The sequence below is a fragment of the Engystomops pustulosus genome, chromosome 5, assembly GCF_040894005.1.
Source record: "Engystomops pustulosus chromosome 5, aEngPut4.maternal, whole genome shotgun sequence".
Taxonomy (NCBI): Eukaryota; Metazoa; Chordata; class Amphibia; order Anura; family Leptodactylidae; genus Engystomops; species Engystomops pustulosus.
In genome coordinates, this window is record NC_092415.1 from 65,543,558 (window position 1) to 65,567,625 (window position 24,068).

General features: G+C 40.2%; 1 protein-coding gene across 1 annotated transcript in view; it reads right to left on the minus strand.

Annotated features, from left to right (window-relative positions):
• Window positions 1-3,407: 3,407 nt before the first annotated feature.
• Window positions 3,408-24,068, minus strand: part of PTPN2 (protein tyrosine phosphatase non-receptor type 2) — a 39,489-nt gene continuing 18,828 nt past the window's right edge. The window contains exons 3-10 of the mRNA XM_072152278.1: window positions 22,191-22,291; window positions 21,070-21,168; window positions 19,042-19,179; window positions 18,741-18,950; window positions 16,471-16,626; window positions 15,406-15,563; window positions 13,686-13,787; window positions 3,408-3,768 (exon numbers count right to left, since the gene is read on the minus strand). Coding sequence (XP_072008379.1) covers window positions 3,747-3,768; window positions 13,686-13,787; window positions 15,406-15,563; window positions 16,471-16,626; window positions 18,741-18,950; window positions 19,042-19,179; window positions 21,070-21,168; window positions 22,191-22,291 — 986 coding nt within the window. The 3' untranslated portion in view covers window positions 3,408-3,746. The remainder of the gene's footprint in view (window positions 3,769-13,685; window positions 13,788-15,405; window positions 15,564-16,470; window positions 16,627-18,740; window positions 18,951-19,041; window positions 19,180-21,069; window positions 21,169-22,190; window positions 22,292-24,068) is intronic.

Below are 24,068 nucleotides of genomic sequence, written 5' to 3' on the forward strand. Positions count from 1 at the left end.
TACTGGGGGCAGGCTGGACTGGCTGTATACTATAGGGGGTCTGGTTGGCTATATACTGGGAGGGGGGGGGGGTCTGTGACCAATGCATTTCCCACCCTCGGCTTATACTCGAGTCAATATGTTTTCCCAGTTTTTGGTGGTAAAATTAGGGGTCTCGGGTTGGCTTATACTCTAGTATATACGGTACTCAGCTCCCCCTCCCTACGTGTCATAATGTTCGTTCTTTGAAAGGCTGCATTTTTAAGAAAACCACATTTTTAAAATATTCAAAAAAGCCTGAAGTGCTCTGCAGAGCACCTCTTGGTTTTGTGGGGATGTCAATTATGTACTTCTCTGGCCCCCCCTGTTACACAACTTGCAGAGGGCCAGTAAGATCACCAGCAACTCTGTTGAATGCAAGATGATTCCATTTGTTACCTAATTGGCTATGCAAGTAAATAATCTTCTTGCATTTGCAGAGAGCCAGTCCCTGTATCTGCAAGCAGTGTAAGCAATGCCGGTCGAGTACATAAATTACATCCCAGGAGAGCAGCTAATTTGAATATTTAAAAAAGTGTTGTTTTCTTCAATGCTAAACCATGACATAAATTAACATTACGGTACAGGGGGATGGGGGTACTAATCTACCATCGGTGAATCTCCTTTTAGGCCTCTTTACACTGCCTTATGCTGGGGGGGGGGATGAGTAGCGATGCAAGCTATCCCGGCTGTACACAGCGTGCTCTATCTTTTTCCCCATGCTCCATACGGTACTCCAAATGTGTATGGTGTCTGTACTGCTGCCGGGGGCGCCATAGCAGTCTATTAGGACATGCATCCAGCTGCAGTTTTCGTCCCCACAACGGTTGTGTGTTTTGTCTCTTGGTGTCAACCTGATGACCTTTGATTAGGATACTTTTTCAATATGATGCTCATAGAAAACCCTAAACCTACCGCTCACCCCCGTCCCTCTCCGTAGAGAAACATGGTGGACGGTGCTGGATTTTGTGGAAAGATTGGACATGTCCAATTTTTTCCCCTGGCTAGGGAACGGTACAGTGCCACAACAGCCATCTGAATGCAGCCTAATATTGTATCAGTTTTTTTTTCTTAAATATACAGAAACTTTTATCCTAAAAAATAAAAATGACCTCAAACAAGCTATAATTTCTATAAAATCATTTCATTGAAACGGCACAATCTGCATTTAGCATATTATGCCCTGTGCTGTCTGGTCAGCACACTTCCTTTCTGGTAAGAGGTTTGGGGTTTTTTTGTCACTTTTATATCATACAATCACAGAATAATTATGCAAATCAATGCTCAGAAAATTTCTCAAAATAAATAACTGCAGCAGGAACCAGTGTTGTGATTTTTACTTAAAATCCAGTGTCAGCAGAAATGTGTCATAGTGGGCATGACCACAGGAAGACTGTGGTTAGCACTGAAGTGACATCTACACATTCTGCGTACTGTACAGGAATAATATAAGGAGCAGGTAGTGGAACAGTTATTGAAAGAAGATTCTTCAGCTTTCAGGGATGTGTGTAGGCAGGTTGTGTGCCCTGACTATTTTGGAGATCTTTTATAAATTGCTTTGCTTGTGTTTAAAATGATAACACAACAATTAAATGATTAAAAAAAAAAATCAACCCACTGGAAATGTATGAAAAGTGAATTTGTATTCAATATCAAACAATTTGGTGACCATTTGTAAGAACCATTGAAAAGGAGGCATGTGATGGGTTATGCTGTAAAACTACATTCTGATGGTTGTTTCACATTTGGAGTTTTATTTTCACTGAACCATTTTGACTTAGACACTTACAGATCACTTAAAATCACTGAAGCTACAAAGAGAAAACCAATCTGTAAGTGTCCCTAGGCCAAAATGGGTTCAGTAAAAATCACCAATGTTAAACCACCATAACACTTTTCATCCTTACCATCTGATGAAATTCTTATCCAGTCTTGTTATTGATCTCTTGCAAGTTTTACAAAACTGCAGTAATCCCATAAGTAAGAAAATGATATTGCTGTACCAGCAGATAGACTTGTAATACACATTTGTGCAAAATGCAGCTCTATTCAGCTTTCATCTAACCTGTAGATCTTGGTAAAACCTTCTCATGCAATTTCAACCTACTGTCAAGACCTCTGGAAACTGCAGCATTTCTAATGATATGAGAAATCTTAGTGATTTATATTAATGAAAAATCATTTACCAAGTCCTACTAGTTGGTCTAGTTTTCTGCCACACAGCACTTTCTGTCCGGTCATGTGGTGATCTTACTGCAGCAGCTCACGGCCACCATTTGCATGGAGCCTTAGAGGAATATTTATTGTGCGCAGGGGTATGATAGCCCCCCTGCTGCATTTTTGAAGTGCGATACACCAAGAGGCTTAAGCTGGTGCACAGCCTGGCGTAGAAATAAACACAGCCAGCCACTTTTCACATGTAACTAGTTACCAGCAGAAGCGCGTGTGCCGGTGCAAGGACAGTAATGCCCCGTGCCTGACCGGCCAATTTCTTCACGCCCCACTGGCACAAAGGTGACGGATTGGGGCAAATAATCGCAAGTGCTAGTAATAAGCAGCTAATGTTGCGCAGAGGCCCTGAAAAATATGCCCCTTTCTGACCTTGCAGTGTTGGATTGTCGGCATGGCTATTCTGTGTAAATTGAAATTCACAGATTACAATGAAATAAAAAGCCTCCAAGTATGACAGAATAAGTTACTAGAGTCAATATGTCCCTGTTGGATTAGTTTGGTTACCAAAAAAGGAATATCCTTAAAGGAAACCTACCATTTGATTTGATGCATTATGAAGCAAACATACCTTGAGAATGCTGTAGCTACACTGATGCAGGATCATATATTGGTTACTCCTTGAGCTGAGTGGTTTTGCTTTACAAACAATTATAACATTCAGGACCTTGGGAAAGCTGGGTCAGGCTGGCTGTCTACATATGCACATTACACAGAGATATTTACATTAGATATGGAGGTTAGTCAAAACATGACTAATCAACCTGAGCTGGATCACTCATACACAGCAGCTGGGGGATGGTGCAGCAATTGATTATTCTGCCTTCAGGCACAACCCAGGGATTACATCATCATCTCCTGCAGTGAATAATTAATGTACTAAGAGAAGTGCTGAGCCAGCCACAGAAGCAAAACTGCTTCATAATCATAATTTTATAATTGTTTCATCAGCAAAATCACTCAGAACAGTAAACTAGTGTAGAAGCCTGATAAATCTCCAAAATATTTGTTGTCTGCTATACAAAACTCATCTGTAGGTACATCATCTTGTACAGTTGGCATTCAGTGCCACTCAGTAGTAGATCTTATAAGAATGGAAGACATTCTGCAACAGTACCATAGTTGGTAAACGACTGACCCAATTAAAAAAAAACACACCATAATTTTAAAAAAATATTTAATGCTGCCAAAAAAAGTATAAAAATACATTGTAAATGGCAGAATGATACAAAGTACATTTCTGATGTATTTTACATAGGTTTGTAAAGTACATGCAATAAAAAACACCCGACATATAATGAAGTGGACTTGGTTTTCATGCTGGTGATGTTCTTCACCCTCCGGATGGAGTAGTTTACGTGGTAAACAGATAACGCAATGAGGTCGGCTCATTATATAAACCTCACAATTGTTCCTGTAGAGGGATTCAGTTCTTGCTTTGCATGTGAATGGTTTTCGCAGAATAATTGCTGTAGTATATAGTCACAAGTCATGGAGGTTTAGGTGTCGAGGAGCCTTGGCCTATGACACAATGCAAAACAAAATGACCAGTTCAGTAACATATGAAAAATAAAAATGAAGAAAGCTACAAAAATAAAAGTAATCCACCTTCTTCTACCCTACACATAAGCAATCTTGTGGTTAATTTCATATACAGGCGGTCTCCTACTTAAGAAAACCCGACTTACATACAACCCCTAGTTACAAACGGACCAATTGTAACCCATGGACTGCCTGTATTGGTAACAACTGTGACCACCACATAATTATTTCATGCTCTAACCAAATATCTTGCACAGTAACCATGAATTAGTCTCTGACCTATAACCATTTTATTACATGTTTGTTTTATTTTCATTTACAGTATTTTACAGGATTTTCTTGCCTTTTTGTTACTATCCAATGTCAGGAGAATGCTGGAAACACACGAACAGTGCTGGGTTTGTGTGTCAGACCCCCCCCCCCCAATCTGATATTGATCCTATGAATAAGTTCATTTTTATTAGAAACCCCCAAAAGACTTAAAGGAAACCAACCACATGATATGGTAGGTATAAGATGGAAATACCGAGGACCAGCTCACGGTGAGCTGGTGCCAGAGCTTATTTTTGTTAGTGTCCTAAACCACTGCATCGCGGTTTAAACACGTTTTAAACTTTATAGCCGAAGCTGCTTCGGCACACCCAGAGCGCGACCGTCATTGAAAATGCCGGGGAGAGAGTCGCGCGCTTGGTGCGCCGAAGCAGCTTCAGATATAGAGATTAAAAAGTGTTTTAAACTGCGATGCAGCGGATTAGGACACTAACAAAAATAAGCTCCGGCACCAGATCACCCTGAGCTGGTGCTCGGTATTTCCATCTTACACCTACCATATCATGTGGTAGGTTTCCTTTAAAAAAAACTACATAGTAGTTCAGGGCTTGGCCTCAAGGTCACGTGCGCCAGCTGTGATGTCAACACCAAGAGCCTTCAGGAACCCAAGCAGCCAAAATCACCTTCTGGAGAGGCAGCTATAGTTTTATTTCCTTCTATATCTCCCCCCCCCCCCCCCCACCTCTAAAAGTTGGTTTTATGCAAAATAAAAACATTTAAACATGATCATAAAGTTAAGAATAAATACAGTTTCAGCATTTTACATGGCATAGGATTTCACCCAAAGTTTAACAATTCATTTTAAGTTTCAAAGAGCTACATAGTTTACATTTTGAGAAAAGTTGTTTAAACTATACATGAAAAAGTTTAACATCCAATGCAATAGACAACGAAGCAACATTGCAAATGGTCCTATAATTTTCTACCATTCCATGTCTATCTTTAAACCAGCTGTGTGTAGTGATCCAACCATCTTATTCCCTGTTATTGGTCTCTTAATTCTTACATGGGTCATTGCCTTCCCCTCTTCCCAACATGTTCTCACGATCAGAAATAAGTGGGAGTCCGATGCAGAGATCCCACAATAATCAACAGAACCCATACAGTGGATGGAGACAGACGCTGCTCTCAACTGTATAGTGTCCTTGCTGTGTTACTGCAGTTCAACTCTTATTAACCCCTTTGAGACTGGAGAATCATTGAAGTGTGAATGTCCAGGTCAATTTTTTAAAGTTCTGTTCTTTAAATAGGATCATCTTTACTTCTTTTTTTTTCTAATGACATGTGAGCCTTCAACTTAATAGAAAATCTACCAATCTATAGTTAAAGTTAAATAACTAAAATGTGACGATATATGCCTTGTCTGATTTTTAATAAGTGGTAAAATAGAATAAATCTTTGTAAATAATTTACATATTTTGGCAGTGTTAATCCATCACCATTTTTCAGGTTCAGTGGCAGAGGGTGCATGTGCCTGCAAAATTTCTTCTGCAGCTCCTTCTGCATTCTGCCTTCAGCTGACAGGCGTGGGGGAGGGGGGGGGGGTTGGCTCACATCAAAATGGTCATATCGCCTCAAAATGTGAACAGAACCACAGATATCTACTGTTAAAGTTTACAGTAAAAATTTTGATTTTGAAATATAGTATTCAATTCCCGACTTAGAGGGATCTCTCTGGTTCGGTCCCACCTACAATCCTAATATTGGAGTCTCTTCTTTATAGGTGCTGTGGGTCAGGAGATGACCATTTCAAATTTGACACAGTCATGACGTATTTACATGCTCAAAAAGGACGTATATAGCACAGTTAACTGGTTTTGGTTCCATCCACTGTAAAAGGTCCTGGCAGGATCCAGTAAAACAGCAAAAAACCCACAAAACAAGCTTTGGTTACACTCATTGCTTAGTAAGATCGTTTTGTCATTTCACGTTTGTCTAAAACAAATGGCTTATGAAATTACACGAGGCAAAGGAGAGAGGTAGGTAGGGAAAAATAATAATATATAATAAGTAATATTAGGATACATAGTTATTAGTCATGGCCGGAATCCTTCAGAACATAAATGACCCTCAGAGAATCACTTTATTTCCAAGGTCCATAAATTTGCATGGAAATTTGGGGATGGAGAGCTTGTGGCAGAAGTCAAGCTCTCCGTGCTCAAGCTCTGTTCCCCAAAACTTTCGTGCTCCCTTCTCAGCTTCCCCGCCTTTCCAACACGTTTCCACAACTGTGCCTTATAACTACTGTGTGTGGGGTTCTGTAGTTAAACTAAACTAGCACAGACCAGTTACTATAGATGCTCCTCTTATCAGGCAAGATGAAGTTGAGACCATCAGTCTGAAATTCATGTATGCTCCCTTTTGACATTTAAGCTATGATTGCACAATAAAGATAATATTGCAAACCCACATATTATATATCTATTTCTGATGTAAGGAAAAAAATTAAAAAAAAATTAAAAAAACAAAAAGGGGAGGGGTGAACTTGACTTGGGTACTGTAATTAGAAAAAAAAAAATTGAAATACATTTCAAGTGTGTAATATTTGGGCAAAACAGTCAGGAAATATGGTACACACATTCTCATTCCAAATAAGTACCACATTCCCATTTTTCCCACAATGCCAATTACAGTGGCACCAAGCCCCCATTCCTTAAGAGTCCAAAAACCATCATGGACAACACCTCAGAAGGTTAAAGGCTCTTTATCTGGGGCAAAGTATTTGTCATGTTCAAGGCTCTAGTCATTGCAGGCCTAGCTAAAAGATCCTGGCAGAACATTAAGTGCATATTATGTTCTGTTCCATTTGTAAAAATCACTAGAATGCGTTCAGATGGTTTTATTTGCTCCTTGTACAAGTAGGCTATACAGTGATTTGTACTTGCCACACAACTATACATGTAGGTAACTCACAGTACCAGAGAAAAATTTATGTCCAAGCCCCCTTTTGCACAAACGTGTGGGAGACTGATATCCGGCTGCCCAATTTGCTGCCGGATATCAGTCCCTATAGATGCTTATGGCGCTTGGCCATGGTATGGGGACCATAAGTACAGGCTATCCCTATGGAGAGGGGAGTGGTGAGCAGCGACACCTCTGCTCTCTCCAGTGGGCAGCTGTATGCTACCGCCCAGACGACCATACGTTTGTGTGCGTTAAGCCTTAGGCCCCTTTCACATGAAGCTGTATTAGGCCGTGTGCTCATCTATGGCCAGCACACAGCCACATGGACTGGCTTCATAAACATGGCCATGGATTGCACGGTCCCGGCATGAGCTGCCAAGCAGCAAACGATAGAGCAGGTCCTATTACTGCCTTATTTGTAGCTTAGGCCGGCGGCACACGTGGCGTTTTGAACCCATTTTTGGGCCATTTTTAAGCAGTCAGTTAAAAAAACGCATCAGTTTTTGGCTAGTTTTAATTAAGAAAATTGTTAAAACCTGTCAAAAACGGATGCGGTTTTTAACGGGACTACTTAAAACGGGTTCAAAACACCACGTGTGCCGCTGGCCTTAGGCAGTCTTTATCCACGCTTATCAGCACACAAGACTGTTTGCAACTCAATATTGCACAGATAGTCTAACGTGGTAACGGCATGTTCAGTTTAATACATAAAGTGGTTACCTACATCTTGGTATGGATGTAACCAAAAATAAACAACACAGACAAATGCCATGCTTGTAAGTCATTTATTGTTTTCGGAATACAAAATAAAAGTGGAAAAGTGTAACATGGTCCAAACATTCAAATAGGAAGACCAACATGATTATTGCCCAGGAGTCGTGGAGAGTTGGATCCTTGTTCTACAAAAAACTACTTTCTACTCAGAAGACTCACACTTTTATAAAAGGGGCTTCCCTTCTTTGGGCTGTAAGCATTTATTCTAGAGGTCCCTTGACCACAAAAAAAAAAAAAAAAAAAAAGTCACACCAGATCCCTCTTTTTGGGATTAGCGAATACCAGCTGTAATCTGTTGAGAAACCCAGCACAACAGCTACATGCATGTGAACCTTGGTTTTGTCAGTGCGCCATTGTTTTCTGTTTTTTTACAACTGATGTCAATTTCAATGGACCCACATACATGAAAGCGTTTTTCACAGACCAGTGTGGAGGCTGTAGAAAACGCAGGAGAGGTCCTTTTCCTGCCTATGTGCGTACCCTGGGTATTCTCATAGACGTCTATGAGAATAATGTGGATGGCACAGTGTCATCCGTGTGACACAGCCTGTGGTTTTTTTTGCAGACTTAAAGTTTAGCAACAGATTACACACAGGTGACTTAGGTTACCTGCACATGAATGCTCTGGAGCTACCAAGGCCTCATTCACACAAACATATGCTCGCCTGGGCCGTAGCCCGACCGGGCATTCAACCATGTGCAGGAGAGAGTAGGAGTGAGCGCTGCTCACCCCTCCCCTCTCCGTGGAGAAGCATGCAGCCGGCGCCGTAAAACGCCAAAAGTATAAGACAAGTCCTATATTTCTCCATGAATAGTCACGGTGCGGTGAGACATGTGCTCACTATACCATGACCGGACGCCATAGGGACACGTTCTATAAACTGGACAGCCCTTTTAATGCATTACATGACACATTCAGAGAAGTCCATATAAAGGCACTGCTCTGTTGCTACATCCATAAGAGATAGGAAGGAGGAACAAACTAATTTTAAAAGAGGTTGGACAGTTTTCAATAAATCCTTTCTTCCAGACATATCTCTGCATATACAGTTTATGTACTTTTGCCTTCTTTGGGAGCTTCAGCCTTTTTCTTTTCTCGCCATGCTGTCCTCTGCATATTCACACAACTTTCTATTTCTGACTCTTTCAGTACGTTCTAATGGTGTCACCCACTGTGGCGATTTCTCTCAAATTCCATCTGACTGACACACTCAGGGATAGGGGAGGGGGAGCAGGAGGAGTATCCTGCTGTAGGCCCCTCCTATTCATTAGACATTACAGACATGTAAACAATGATCCTTGGAGAGTCTGCAGACAGCACTAAAGTAAGTATCAGTAATGTTGAAGCAATTGATGAATATTCAGGGATTATTATTAAGGCAGTAAAGGCATATGGGTAATTTATGTAAAAGTGGCCAACAATTTGAAGTCCCTAACAATTCTTCTCCTTCAGACATTAAAGAAAAAAAAAAACACAACAACACAGGAATTTATATACAGTGTGGGAAATGCAAAACCAAATAATTTGCAAATCTTTACTGATATTATATTAAATATAAAAATAGCTTTAAAAAGGAAAAAAAAATAACACCCCTACACACCAAAACACTACAATAGAGTAAAGTGATTAATTTACAGGTAACTACACAACGTAGAAGGAACATCAAACATACAACAGGGATAGTCCAGATGAGCTACCATATAGTGGACTTCATAAACATCACATTTAGATAAATTTTAAAAGAGTACCACCTAACTTTGGTCCAAAATAAGCACTAACATTCATTAGATTAAAAAAACAACAATTATTAAATTAATTTTCTTCACCTCATCAAAAGGGCAACACAGACCAGATTCAATGATCTAGCTAGGAGTTTAATTTGCTCAAGATAAGATCTCACCCATAACATTTTAAGATTCCTTTTGCAAATTTAAGGATACATTGACAGCTAGGTGTAAACCAGTGGGGGTTTTGTGTCCCTACACAGTCCACCACTGGGCAATAATGAAACACATCCCTTTAAACAGGAAAATTAATACTCAGTTGTTAAATGGGTTTGTCCATGAAAGAAAGTGCTCACATTTTAATCCCCTAGAGAGGTTTACATAATAAACATCATTTTAACACCTTACATTGCAATTTTGTTACCTTAACTATAAAACACAGTCAGCACTACTAGATCCACCCCCTCTCCTCAGATCCAGAGCTCATCTTGTGATTAGAGCTGCTGCTGGACAGGAAATGTCTCCGTCTGTAGTGCTCGCTGCCTCCTGCCCCTACCCCTGCAGTACAAGAGAAGCTATTGATGCCAAAGGAATCTTCCTGACCATAGTCAGAAGTTTATGGTATGGTCGTATCCAGGGACAACCAAAATGTAAAATACCAGGACTGATAGAGACAAGTTGGAATTATACATGTGAAATGCTGTACATTTATTAAATACAGCAAATTAGAAAATATGCTATTTTGTTATCCTGAGTATATTTAAGAATCTTGTCTTCATGTTTTTAAATTATCCTTTCTTTTTATTGTGCTGTCCTTCTGGAAATGAGACTCCAAAAGCTTATATGGAACACGAATGTTTACTAAAATGCGATGTTAAGAAAGGCAAGAGGTCCTCTAAGTAACAACTGTATACAAACGATTCAGAATACACGGAAAGGGCTAAGTAATGGAATGATTGCCAATTAACAGCCATGTTGTAGGAGTAAGATCAACTTTGCCTTACAAACTGCAATTGGGCAACATTGCCACCAACTTCACAACCTTGTGTTCAACTCTTATCTCAAAGGGGAGCCCCACCCACTGCAAACAATTATCTTGTACATTCATGTATGTATCCATGTTCTGTGTATGATAACCACTTAAAGCATATAGAAATAAGCCACAGAATAGTCACCTTGAAGCAAATGGCACCAAATGGCAATTATTTCATTACTCCTACACTGGTGATATCTACAGTAACTAAAATTAACATTTCAGCCATATTTGAATACCAACTTATGCCAAGGGCCTTACCTGATGCAGTGCCCACTCTGATCTCGCCTGATTCCATGTTCTTAATAGTGTAGAATTTATTAAAAAAAATAAAATAAAGGGGCGGGGGGGTAGTCCAAGCTCTAACTAATAATGGTCTATCCATAGGATAACACATTAATAGGTCACCATTGGGTGTGGGACACACGTCACCTTAACAATGCCGCTACACTTTGGGCGGCGCAGAAAGACCTTGTTTACTGCGTAGCCACCATCCAGACAGACTGCAGTAGAAATTCTCACTGGAGTGAATAGGAGCTGCACCTGCGACATGCCCGGACAACAAACGTCTTCTTCCACACTGCCAATAAGCTGACCTACTCAGGTGATGGGATTTTCTATATAGGAGTCATAATTCAAACAAGTCAGGCTTAAAGTAGATGTGTAGGATTAGTAAGAAACCGAGCAAACCCTTTCCAAGATTGCTGTGCATTACTGCACTACCAGATACAAACCACGGACAGCAAGGACACAGTTTTTATGACATGGCCACCACTTTTTCTAATCCAGCGTAAACCCGTATAATCATAAGGAATCTTGTGAACCTCCATATAAAGCTCTGACCAGCCACTATAACGAATGATGCTTGCACTGTATACAAAAATCATACTAATCGGAAAAATGATTCACAATACAACATGTTAAACTATAATGAGGAACTCCTAGAGAACAGAAACTCAGACTACCAAAGCTCAGTGCACAAAACTAACATAGGGTTAACGGCGCTCCTCTGCTGCGACCCCTGCTGCAACGTATAAAACAGAAACAAGGTGACTCCAGGCAAATCAGACATCCCACCAAAGGTGCAGTTATCATTGGGAGAAAAACTGAAGACCTAGACTCAAAAACTTTGATAAGTGATAATAAAAGGTTCTTACATCTCCTTGCACTATTTAATCAGACTCCTAACCCTTCTTCTTGGTCACATTGAATGTTTTGTTTGAGCCATCTTGGTCTCCCAAAGCTTTCCATCAGCTTAGAGGAACTAAAAACGATGTACTTTAATGGCCAGTAGGTGTTCTCCATATACAAAGGACCAGGTATGTTAAAATCTAATGTTAATGACCCCTCTCTCCCCTTAGCATCATCCAAGGCCATCTAAAATCACCTTCCAGGTGTTCAGTCAGTAGGTTGAGGAAAAACTGAGGAAAATGGACAGTTGTGGAGGTCTGGCTCCAACTTGAAGCTCTACCGTAAAGCTCCCCATACTTTGTCAACTGACTTACATAGGAAAATAATTAGAAGGGAATAATCACCATAATGGGAGACATGTTTCACTCCTATTGCTTCCTTTTTCTGATGTGTCTTTTTAGGTGCATAATCAAGCAGCGTACCAAAGTTAGCTGCCTGTAAGAGGTAATGCAGCTGCAAATGTATCTTTGTGTTCCAGATGTTTGTTCAACTTGTGCAATTTTTGGGCTTGGAATTGTCTCATTCTTGCGCCTAATAAGTCGCAAAACAGAGCACGCAAGACCCAGACTTACTTTTGGTAATATTACTATTTGGGACTAAAAAGTCGCACACCACAAAAAGCCCCAAAAGTGAGACTAAACAGGCAACTCATCACATGTATCACAAAGGGAAAAAAACTTAAGATACTTTGCAAAGATTAAGTAGGCCAACTCCAGAAAGCTTGAAAAAGTGGCAGCCAAAAAACTTTGATACATGTGCCCCACTAAGTGCCCTTTGCCGTTGTGCATTTCATTTATTTGAATGGATGACTAATTTCTCTTGGGAAAAAAATATGTGAATGGTTCAAAATTCACATTATCCACTTCCCATTCTTTAGGAGTCTTATCTAAACCGCAGAATACAAGTAAGAATTGGCAACCAATCTAGTAATAGTTGAAAACATAAGTACTGTGCAAAGGGGGTTGGAAACTGGTACTTAAAAAAAAAAAAAAAATGCACAACATTTTTTCCACCTTTCTGAATATAGTATAAAACATGCTTCATACATTGTATTTCTAAACTGAATATTTGATCCACCTTTTTTTTCCTACTATGAGCAATGGTTCAATGTCAGACCCAACTAAAGTTGGGTAATGTTAAATTAAAAACTTTGATAGGACTTTGGGTCATAATATACTTCAGTTCGTCCAATTACAAACATGCTGTCCTGATTCATATGAATGCCCCTAGTGCTCTGGCTTCAGTGCCCTGAGCTGATGTCACAACCAGAATGTGCCACCCACTTCAGAAATAGCCGAATATATTTCATAAGAAGGGATTGTAGATATACCAGGCTATATCTCCGGCTAGAAAGAAGCCAGCAGCATGATCATTGGAATTGTTGTCAAAGTCTCTCTCCAGCTGTGCTAAAACTACACACGTTCTAACATTGAAAACATTTTAAAGCATATCTATTGAACCAGGGTCACTTCAGTTGTGGAAAAAGACAGTACCACTTTTCCGAAGTGTGATATACCCCAACTAGTCTTTAGAAAAACAACAAGTAATATCTGGTCAATGATCTTCACAATATTTGGTGTAACTATGCCAAACCAAGATAAAAGAAATACATACAAAAGGTACCTTTACTTCCTTACAAAACATAAAATCATAATATAGCAGCTTCAGTTAGAACCAGGTTGACCCCAAAAGTCAGGAACTGGTTTTAGGACCATACAAAGATCATATCCATTTCTAAGCACTCGCCATAGCTCAAGGATTAAAGTTTGTCCCACTGACAGCACCCAGGGTTTATTTTAGGGTGTCCACAGTTACACCCTCACAAGCACCATATTATGTAGAAAGTCAAAAAGAATACAATTTCCAACAGACATAAGCTCCCGTTACAAAGACTGAAGCCAGCCCAATTGGAATGAGATAAGGTTTCCAGAATAACCACCTTTTTCTTTTTCGTTCCGCCTCATGCATCTTTTGCTTCATCTTCTGCACTTTATTAGCAGTGGTGGCCTTTCTTACATCCCGGGCTCTTCTCTTTAGTGAGCTGAAATGCAAAAGGAAGATTCAGGGATACAGGCAATTCCATTAGATTTCATATCTTACAGTATAGCCTATCATTAAAGGAAATCTTTTAGCAGTCTTCACCAAACAAAGCTACAGACAGTGTGGGGTAACCGCCCTGGAGAGCTGTGTGGTCACATCCTTATGTATGTTGCAAGTAGTGATCAGACCATGAAAACCCCGTTAAGCCCTAGGATAGGGCCCAACTTATTGATTGGTGGGGGGCTCAGTGATGGGACGCTCACAAGAACAGGGGTCCATACACCTCCAGTTGGGCCCCTCATCACTCCCCGAGATGGTCTGACTGCCCCGTTCAGACCCCATCGGACCCCTATTCTGGTGGTGATCTGTGGGGGTCCCATCACTAAGTCCCCCTCCGATCAGCAAGTTAGGCCCTATCCCTTTAACGCTGTCTGCACTGTGCTGCTCCACTGTTCCCCCCCCCTACCCCTTTGCTACAGAGGGCATCAGGATTTTGTTTGAATACTTAAAGAAAAGCTGCTATTTAAATTAACCCACTCAAAATAAATACTTCTCACAGCTAGGACATGCTGCCATGTGGAACATTGAGAGAGAGCTTTGTTACATCACTGGGTACTTAAGCCATGTGACCAGGGTGATGCCATCCAAGGTCCTGTTACATTTGCAACATCTACCCCATGTATGTATCTAATCACACAAAGTCACATCCTCCATAGAGGCTGCTGTGTTCTCATGTGTTCAGATACATACGTTTGCAACGTCTGCCCCATGCAACACATTGGAGAAGAGGCATGGGACAGCAGAAGGATTAGATGGGAGGCTCGGGCCAAGCAGAACAAGCCCAAGATTTATAAGGGAAACTAATTTTAGCTAAAAGAAGGGTGTCGAGTTAGTTAATAGAGGAACCTGTCACTAACTGTATTTGTGAAAATGTGGTGACCAGTTCCCTTTAAAGCAGTCACTCAGAACAGAAGGGAGGGACTGTGTAACGCACACAAAAGGTATGGTTACAGATTTTCAGAGCCAATAACTAGAACTGTCTGCATGTTATTATGGTCAAAACTGATTAGAGTTAATTTAAGATTCAGTATTGTGAAAGAACTGTAAGGGTTCACCAGATGATCAAGTCCGTGGCCACAAACAGGTTGAGCTTTAACATAACTAAGGATCTTATAGACACTTCTGGTCCAGCAACATGGTCCCAGTAAACTTTGGTTAAGACTTATGATGGATAGTGGACACAGGTTCAGGTGAGAGAAATCTGGCCACAGATAAAGACCTGTCCAACCGACTGAGTTTATGGTTAAATCCAAGGCCAACCAAAATATGCATCATTAGGCCGTGGCTATCCATGTGCAGAAAAGAAACTACTCCGCTTGATAGATTAGGGTTATAAATAAGTGGACAATTCTGAGAGACAACTATCTCCCATTCTGCTGGATTTTGAGGTCCTATATCTATGAGTAGCATAAAAGGTTGGATTGTTAAACTGTTTGTTTTCAGGACATATTTATATCTTTTTTTCCTATGTAACACATGGTGTTATGGGAGGTCCTGGAAGACAATGTGCTGGAATTTACACAATGGTCCCTCAAAAAAGCTCCTGCTTGTTTCTTTACCTTTTTGTATCATCCGCCTCTTGTGGTACATTAAAGAACTCCGAATTCATCTCAGTTTGCTCTTGTTCCGAGAGTCTGTTACCATTGTACAGATCGTCGTTTTGTTTCCCTTCCGTTTTCAGACACTCATCTTCCCTGGAAAGGCCTCTACTCAAATTCTGAAGGTTAAGTAAAACCGAACAAGGTTATTTAATATTCAAGATAATATTCCAAGTGATTTTCACTAACAGTTTGACACTTAGTCTAAGACATTCAATCCGTCATACAGCGTTTACATCTCATAAAATACTTTTTCATTGACTTTTTCAGATATAGTAAAAGGGCAAGAATAAAAGTTATTTATTTAATTATCACTCCGATCCATCAAGTCACTTAGGTAATGCAATCTCATTGGGACTTGCTCTGAATTGCATGTCTTTCTGTAACTTATCAAATGGATCTCACTTTCACTTACTGATGACACAACTGCCTTCGGGTCTTCCGAAGACCTGAGGCCGTCTCGTTTTAACCCATTCATTACAGTGTGCTAAAGGTGAAAAATCACACAGAACAGTGGTGGCGGACCTGTGGCACTTAGAGCCCTTTCTGTGGGCACCCAGGCCATCACCAGGTTATCTTCCTACAGTCCCTAACAGCCCAGGACTTCCTGTGCACAGAGGTATTTTTAAGTGACTACCTGGGACTACTTGAGGAGTAGGATGGTGTGGACAGCTCTGGATTATCATTATGTAGCTCCTGCTCCGGCCCTGACAATTCTTCTTGTTTATGGGACCCTGGAAGGAAGCTATAATGATCATCCGAATTTCTTCTAGCTTTGTGTACTCAGGGTGCTGATATGAATGAAAGCGGTGACAGAGCAGGGAGTATAAATCGAAAATTATGCGTTGGCACTTTGTGATAAATAAGTGGGACGTGGATGTAGTTTGGGCACGCGGTCTCCAAAAAGTTCGCAATCACTGCCCTAGAAGATCCAATGTTAGCATCTATTTTCCAAGGATTGTACCTTTAAAATTGGCATAAGGTAGAAATTGCAGTCAAATGTTGACTATGTAAAGATCCACCAACCTGAGAGCTTTCCATTATCGTCTTTGTTCCCTCAATTACGGCCATGTACGAGAATCGTAATTGACCTGCTGTCTGTATCAGGCCCATTCTGTAGCGCCTCATGTCAAGCAACACCTTTTTAATATCCACTGTAGAAGGATCCTTTCGTTTCTCAATCTAAAAGGAATGGTAAAAACAGTGACAAACAAAATGAACCCATTTTGGCAGGAATTTAACCCATTTTAACAAACTAAATCCATTTCCAGGATTACTCTATTTTTGGAAAGATTTAGGATGCATCTAGACAGGTTTTTTTCCCCCTCCCAGATATGTATATGAGATTCTTCTATGCTTGTATTGCATATTTTTAACACATTGAATGGTTTCATTAATTGTTTGTGTAGCCATTCACATTGTTGGCTGAACAGCTATTCCTCTCTTCTCCTACATGAAAGATGCGTTTTGAATACAAGGAAGAGTGTCAATGCCACATGACTTTAGTGGGGACTTCTCTTCCATAAAAAACAAAGGATGGGCCAAAAGCAGACATCTCTCTAAGCCTCCTCCTCTTAGCAGATAGTTGGAAGACCACCATAAAGACAGTGGTCCACCCAGCCCAAATGGTCAACAGCAATCCAATTAGTATGGCCTATCTTAAATTGTCTGTACAAGTAAATTTGCCAATTGTTGGGAGTTTCTTAGGGTGCGTTCACACGTTGCAGTTAAAACTGAATCGCAATTAGTTTTGAGGTTGTTTTAGGTGGTATTACTTATTTTAACAAGTGAAAGACATAAAATCAACAGGTGAATGACATTTGTGGAACAGGTTTCTCCTTCAAAATCAAGTTCACCCGTTCAGTTCATGTCTTTCACCTGTGAAATTGACAAAACTGCACATAAAACCACCTCAAAACTAATTACGACGCAGTTTTAACAGCAACGTGTGATCGCACCCTTAGCCCATTCGGGTTAATTGTGTAGAAGAAGACAACCAATTGCTGCAATATGTTAACTGATCAGCTAAAATATACACTGAAAATATTAGTGCACAATACTGGTGATTAGAGATAAAAGTCCTATTGTGCCGAGATTATATACAAGGGCGGTTCAATAAGTACCCATGTTAGAAATGAAGATACCATTTTTTAGAAAAAATTTTTTTCTAAAAAGTCACAGGGAGCCAGATCGGGTGATGCGGCAGCAATTCATAACACAATTCATGCAGCTTGGAGGCGACAACTCCTGAAGAATGTGCTGGTGCGTTATCGTGTTGAAGCAGCACCTTTTTTTTAGCCAAATGCGTCCGCCATATTAATTGCCATTCTGGTCGACACACCTACGGCTTCTGCTACTTTGTGCACTTTCATTCGTCGATCAGAGTGTATCATGTCGTGGACTTTATGAATGATTTCCTCGGTAACCATGTCTGCCGGTCGCTTCTCAAACCAATAACTAACTGTGGTCATAGATGGCGAAGTGTCCCCATAAACAGCATCCAACTTTGCTTTTATCTCCTCACATTTTTTCCCATGCAAAAACAAAAAGCGAATTACCGAACGATACTGCTCTTTTTCCATCTTAGTAAAAATCACAAAACACGTCTTACTCAAATGGCTGCCAAATCCAAACTAACCAATCAGTCTGCAATTTGTTTTGCCGTCGTTTGATAGATGGCAGCACACGATAATAACACCAACTTCTCTCAGGAACTCCCCCTGTTGTCAAACACTGGTACTTATTGAACCGCCCTCGTATTACTTATTAACCATGTTCATCACAAGCTAGACCTTACACTACAATGAAATGCAAGCACATAGTAGTGGAAAGACATGGCAACAAGGCCAAGAACTGTATCACATTAGTTCATGGCTTGATCATAGCCACGGTAAAGTGTGCCAACTCTTTTCAAGGTAATCCTGACCTGAACTGAGAAAAATTGTATGTATAAATAAAGAAATATAGAGTATAAATAAAGAGGATTATTATTATAGAGCAGTTCAAGAATCTCCCAGAAGGTGCATTCTCTGGGACTCCAGTCATCAGGCGATTCCTAGAGACACAATCCAAAAACTGGGAAGTACACCACCAATAAGCAAGGGAAATGATGTTACCTCCAAGTTTCTGGTGTTCCACAATTCTTTTTAGTGCGAGACAGCTAAAATATGACTACATGAGGTCAAAAGGAATTTCCATTTATTCCACCGATTTATTGTTGGGGTGCTGTCCACTTTACTGGATTGTACACCAAGAAGACAAATGTACAATGAAATGGAAAAAAGTGAAGTACATACCAAAATAAGACAGGTGTCCACCAAGGAAAAGGTCCCCGAACGTCCTATGCCCGCACTGCAGTGCACAACAGAAGGCCCATATTCAGGATCAAGGGAACCAGAATTGCGGACTTCATATAAGAAGTCAAGGAATGATCCTGGGGATTCCGGAACTCCAAAATCTGGCCATGTGGTATAATGAAAATGGAAAATGTTTCTGGTCTCTAAAGTCTAAAGCAGAAAGTGTATAACAGTAAGATGAACAGTGCAATATTACAAGGTTACCAGATGATATGACGGTACATTTTGGTCTTACTCTTACGTTGATATTTTGTAGCTGCAGCACCCGAACCGTGTAATTGGGCTTAACATTTTCAGACAATAGTTTGACACATAGTCCAGTTTCCTTAAAAAGTAGGACTTCTGCCTCAGGAGTTGGCCAATACTGTGCACATTTAACCTGCAACAAAAAATAAAATACACACATACAGAATAAATCAGAGATTTACATGAAATGAAACAGCATCCACAAGCTGCAAAAAATAAAGAAATAAAAATAATATCACAGTGAAAAGTAACTTGCGTTTTTCACTAAAAGGCCATGTTTTGCAATGTAAAAAAAAAATGAAAGTCTGTGCAGCTTTTGTTGCTACTAAACTGTAGCATGAATGTTTTGTAGTGATGGCAAATGATCCGTGAAAGCGCTGCTCTGTGGCCACCGGCAGGATTTTGACCTCAGCCTACTAATTACTTTAAGAACTTCCCCAATTAAATCAGACAATCACGTGAAATACAGAATAGTCATGTTACAAAGTTACCTAGTTAGGCTACATACACAGCAACAGATCAGTATTTCAGCCAATTTTTGAGCAAATTGGACATAAAGACAGTATTCACCTGTGAATGGCAGTGATTAAAATGCCAAACAGTGTCCGATCCATTTTTGAGCTGGTACACCCCTTTTAAAATGCCTTGAAATGTGGTCCTAAAGACGACTGTATTTTATGTACCGATCTGGAGCATTCTGGAATTGACCTCCGTCTGCACACATTTTAGTTTTACTCATAAGTTGGGCTATATAGTCAAAATCTCATTAAACTTAAATCTGCATAGATTAAATAGAAAATATGGGCAAGCAGGAGCCAGTTAAAAGTGATTGTAACAAAATTTACCCCATTAAACAAACACCCTCCGATAGCAAAAAAAATGCCCTTCCTAGAATTCCAACTTATGTAAAATCTACAAATAAAATCAACTCAAAAGTCATAAGAATCATCTTTTGCCGGAAATGAGTAATTTTTAAAAGGTAAAGGGGGAGTATCACTGGTGATGCCTCCTGGTGATGCCTCCATCTTCAGTCCTATAGTACTTAGGACTATGTTTTTGGGTGCCATATTAACAATAAGAATGTAATCTTTCAGATCACACCAGGGTTGTTCTGAGAGCTAGAAAACAGGAGAGACAGATAAAGGCGACATGCACACAAACATGTGACCGCCCGGCCGTAGCCGAGTGGGCACACGTCCGGTGCTACGGAGAGGAGGAGGGGTGACCTCCACAGAGATGCACAGCGCCATAACACAGGGAAAGATAGGACGTGTACTATCTTTTCCCCGTGTGCAATACCATATAGCTCCATGCAGCCATTGCTGTCTGTGGGGAAAGTATGTACAGCCGAACGCTTGCGGCCGTACATACGTCCTCCCAATGGTCGTGTGCATGGGGCCAAAGATCTATCTCCCGCCTATTTTATCAACCTTTCTCTCCGGGTCTGTAGCTCAAATAACCACAAGACTGATGTGACCTAAAAGATGAAAATCTTATTTTTAATATGACACAAAGCAGGTTTCTAGGTACTATAGAATTGAAGATAGTGGCACCTGAAGTAATGTTCTCCCTTAAGTCTCTAAAAGACAGTTTTATGCTCATTTTCACGAGTCTTTGGAGGTTAATAATAACAAAACATAAATGGGGAGCTTTAACATAAAAAAAAAAAAAAAAAAAAAAAAAAAAGAAGAAGAAGAAGAGGGAACTCTAGAAAGTACATGAGGGTACAAGAAGTTTAATGGGGTAAGACATGGCGACAGGTTTCCCTTGAGAGTATGTGTGCTAGAATGTGCCATCTTGAGAAGTGCTTGGTACTAGAATAATTACAAGCAGAGAGGATCAGTTTCCACAATAACCTTCAAGCAATGTAAAGCAGATCAGGATGAAAAAGATCAGGGCAGTGACAATCAAAAGCCAGGAAATACAGAGACAGAAACACGGCAGATGGAGATGTGAAACCGATTGCATCTGGTCGAGCACATGACTTAATTTCTGAGAAAAACACATTGCGTCGCGCACTCACCACATCCTTTTCAATGATTCGGTTCAGCATGACAATTGCTTTGCTTTTCTGCTGCGAGACCATTAACCAGAAATGACAGCAGGTATGAGGAAGAGGGCCCTATGGAGAGAAAAGGAACAACAGCTTACAATGCAGACCGACTGTCCTCATTTATACAATGACAACCAAAGCCATGGCTTTACAAGCAGGAAAGTAGCCAGGATTCAACAGAGACACAGTGCGATCTTGGTCCGTTCTTGGTCTGTTTTTAAATGCACTGAAAACTGATTCTTTTTCACATTTTATAATTGTAACTCCGAAGAAATTTTTTTTGTCCCAGTGACAATCAGATTTTTTTAAAATTTTTGCTGTCATAGGAACAAGGATTATCAATAATACTATTGAAGACAACTTACAGCTGATCACTGCAGTCTGGGACTAAAGTAGAAATGACATGCTAAGCAAGCACGGGCAAATAACAGAGCAGGGTACATTACCCCGCATAACAAATCCTGCAATCTACCTTTACACTCAACTATGTAAATAGCCAGTCAGTGTGACTGCAGCATTTAGATTCCTTGGTTTTGTTTTTTTTAATTTATGAAAATACAAAAATGCACCAAGATATAAATGGGAAAAAAAAAAAAAATGAAAATCATCATACAATCCATACACGGATATGTACCGTATATGGAGCGCCGGAGGGTGAGAATTATTCATTTTATTTTTTTCTTATTATTATTGACTCGTGTATAAGCCGAGGTGAGGTTTTTGCAGCACATTTTTTGTGCTGAAAAACTCAGCTTATACACGAGTATATACGGTAATGACCTAAACAATAAAACTATCTATATTGAACCTGCACAACAAACACTATAAAAAAAAAAAAAAAAAAATTCTCCCATCTACAAAAACACGGTTGTCCTCACAAGAGCACTCCATACTATCCAAAGATTGAAGCATGCGGTTTTGTGACAATGTGACAAAATTGGGGCAGATTTATCCATTTACGAAAAAACAAAGAATTTTAGACACTTAACGACAAAGGGGCAAGATCTAAAAGCGGGCATATGGTTATATGGAAAAAAAGGGGCGTGCGCCAATTTCAGTTAATCTCACAAATGCTTTTATCCAACACTTACCTGTGTGAGAATATAACTTCTCTGGGCTTCTTCCACAACAACAAGACTGGCATTGATATAATCATTTTCCACATTTTGTAGTTTGACACGACTATGATCATCTGCAAAGAAAAAAAAAAAAAAAAAAACATTCATTAACATGTAAAATAATGCCTTAAAGGACACCCGTCATCAGGTCCGTGTCACTAGTCCTGTCACCACTACCTGTTGGAGCAGCTCACAAGGATCCATCCCAGCCTTTATCTAGTCAATTCATACATTAATCATTATAAAATCATCTTTTCTTTATTATGTAAATGAGGCTGGTCACATAGTCAGAGGCAGTGATGTCACCCCTGTTACCCCTCCCCTCGCTCATGTCTGTATGTAATGTGTAGTAAAGCATTGCTGGTGTGTGTGCTGCATCTGCTGACATGCTGCATCCTCCTAACACACATGTGAGAGAGACAGACATCAGCTACACAAGTACCTGACATGTTCTGCAATAACATGGCTGACTGGAGTGGTTGTATCTCTCCTATACACACACAAGGCTGCAGGGGGCGCCAGCACCAGGAAGCACATGGTGGAGCCATTAAGCCATTATACCTCACATCATTATACAGGCTGTCAATCACTGGGGAGTGTGGCTGTGCCTCCCACTCATGAATAAGCTGGAATATGCTAATGACTCATTGGACATATCACAGGTCATTTGCATACAGCTTTAATACCTCATTGCTTAAGTTTACAGACATGTAGAGGGACAATGAAGGGATAGAGGCAATGCTTTCTAATGGCAGTTTATGCAAATATATTTAGATTAGGGGGTTATTTTGCCTGACGGGTTCTCTTTCAAAAGGTGAAGGGGTTTTCCCACAAATCAGATAAGGGCCTTTCTACAGGAACTTGCTGATCGGTGGGGGTCTCAGTGAAGATCAGATCACGAGAAAGGGGGAGGGGGGTCCAACAGGGTCCCAGGTACCTACATCGGACCCTTCATTACTCCCCCAGATGAATGGAGCAGTGGGAGATTGCCGCAGAGAGGGCACAACATAATTGGTGGGAAAACCCCTTTAACGCTATACACCATATCCAAAAATGGTTGTCTTGGTGCATAGTGATCTCTGCTATAGTCCAGGGCATGGGAGTAAGCAGTAAATGATCCTCTTGTCAAAGTTGCCAGCAAATGGAGAGTGAAGAATGTACAATCATTTATTCTACACGCTATGAAATTTGCATTACACTGGATAGGACACTATCATTTACTGGTTTTTCACTAAAGGGCACTTTGCTAAAGGGCAACAGGCTTTAGATCTGTTTTAGCTGATACTAAAATGCACCCATAGGGGTTAAACTGAATTGTCGGTGTTCATATAATGGTTTAGTAGAAACATTCTAGAAGGGTTCCCCAACTTTGTATTAAGCGTAGTAGACCACTGCAAGCCGTCACATACATCATGATCGCCATATTGCATCACATAATTGCAATGCGCTTTATATAGACAGCAGGAGATGGAATAGTTTATTCTTATATGCAGAACAAGACTAAACATGCTCAATACTGGAAATCAAGCCCAATTCCTTAAAGCAGACAAGACTGAACAAGCGGACACAATGATATGTCATAACTATCAGGAAGAAATCGCCCACATGTAAAATGATCTTTACTAAGCTCTCTTCTTAGAGACATAAGATCTCTTTTATGTCTTACAAAAAAAAAAATTGAATAAAAAAAAAAAAAAAACTACTGCTGATTGTTCTTCTGATAACTTCTTTAAAAGGCGGCCAAAAGAAAAAACGGTCATGGCACAGCATTGTGGCGATGGCTCCATGGTTTCTGCCCGACTTGATTTGGAAAGGCCTTTTATCGACTTAAGGAACAAACACAGATTCATT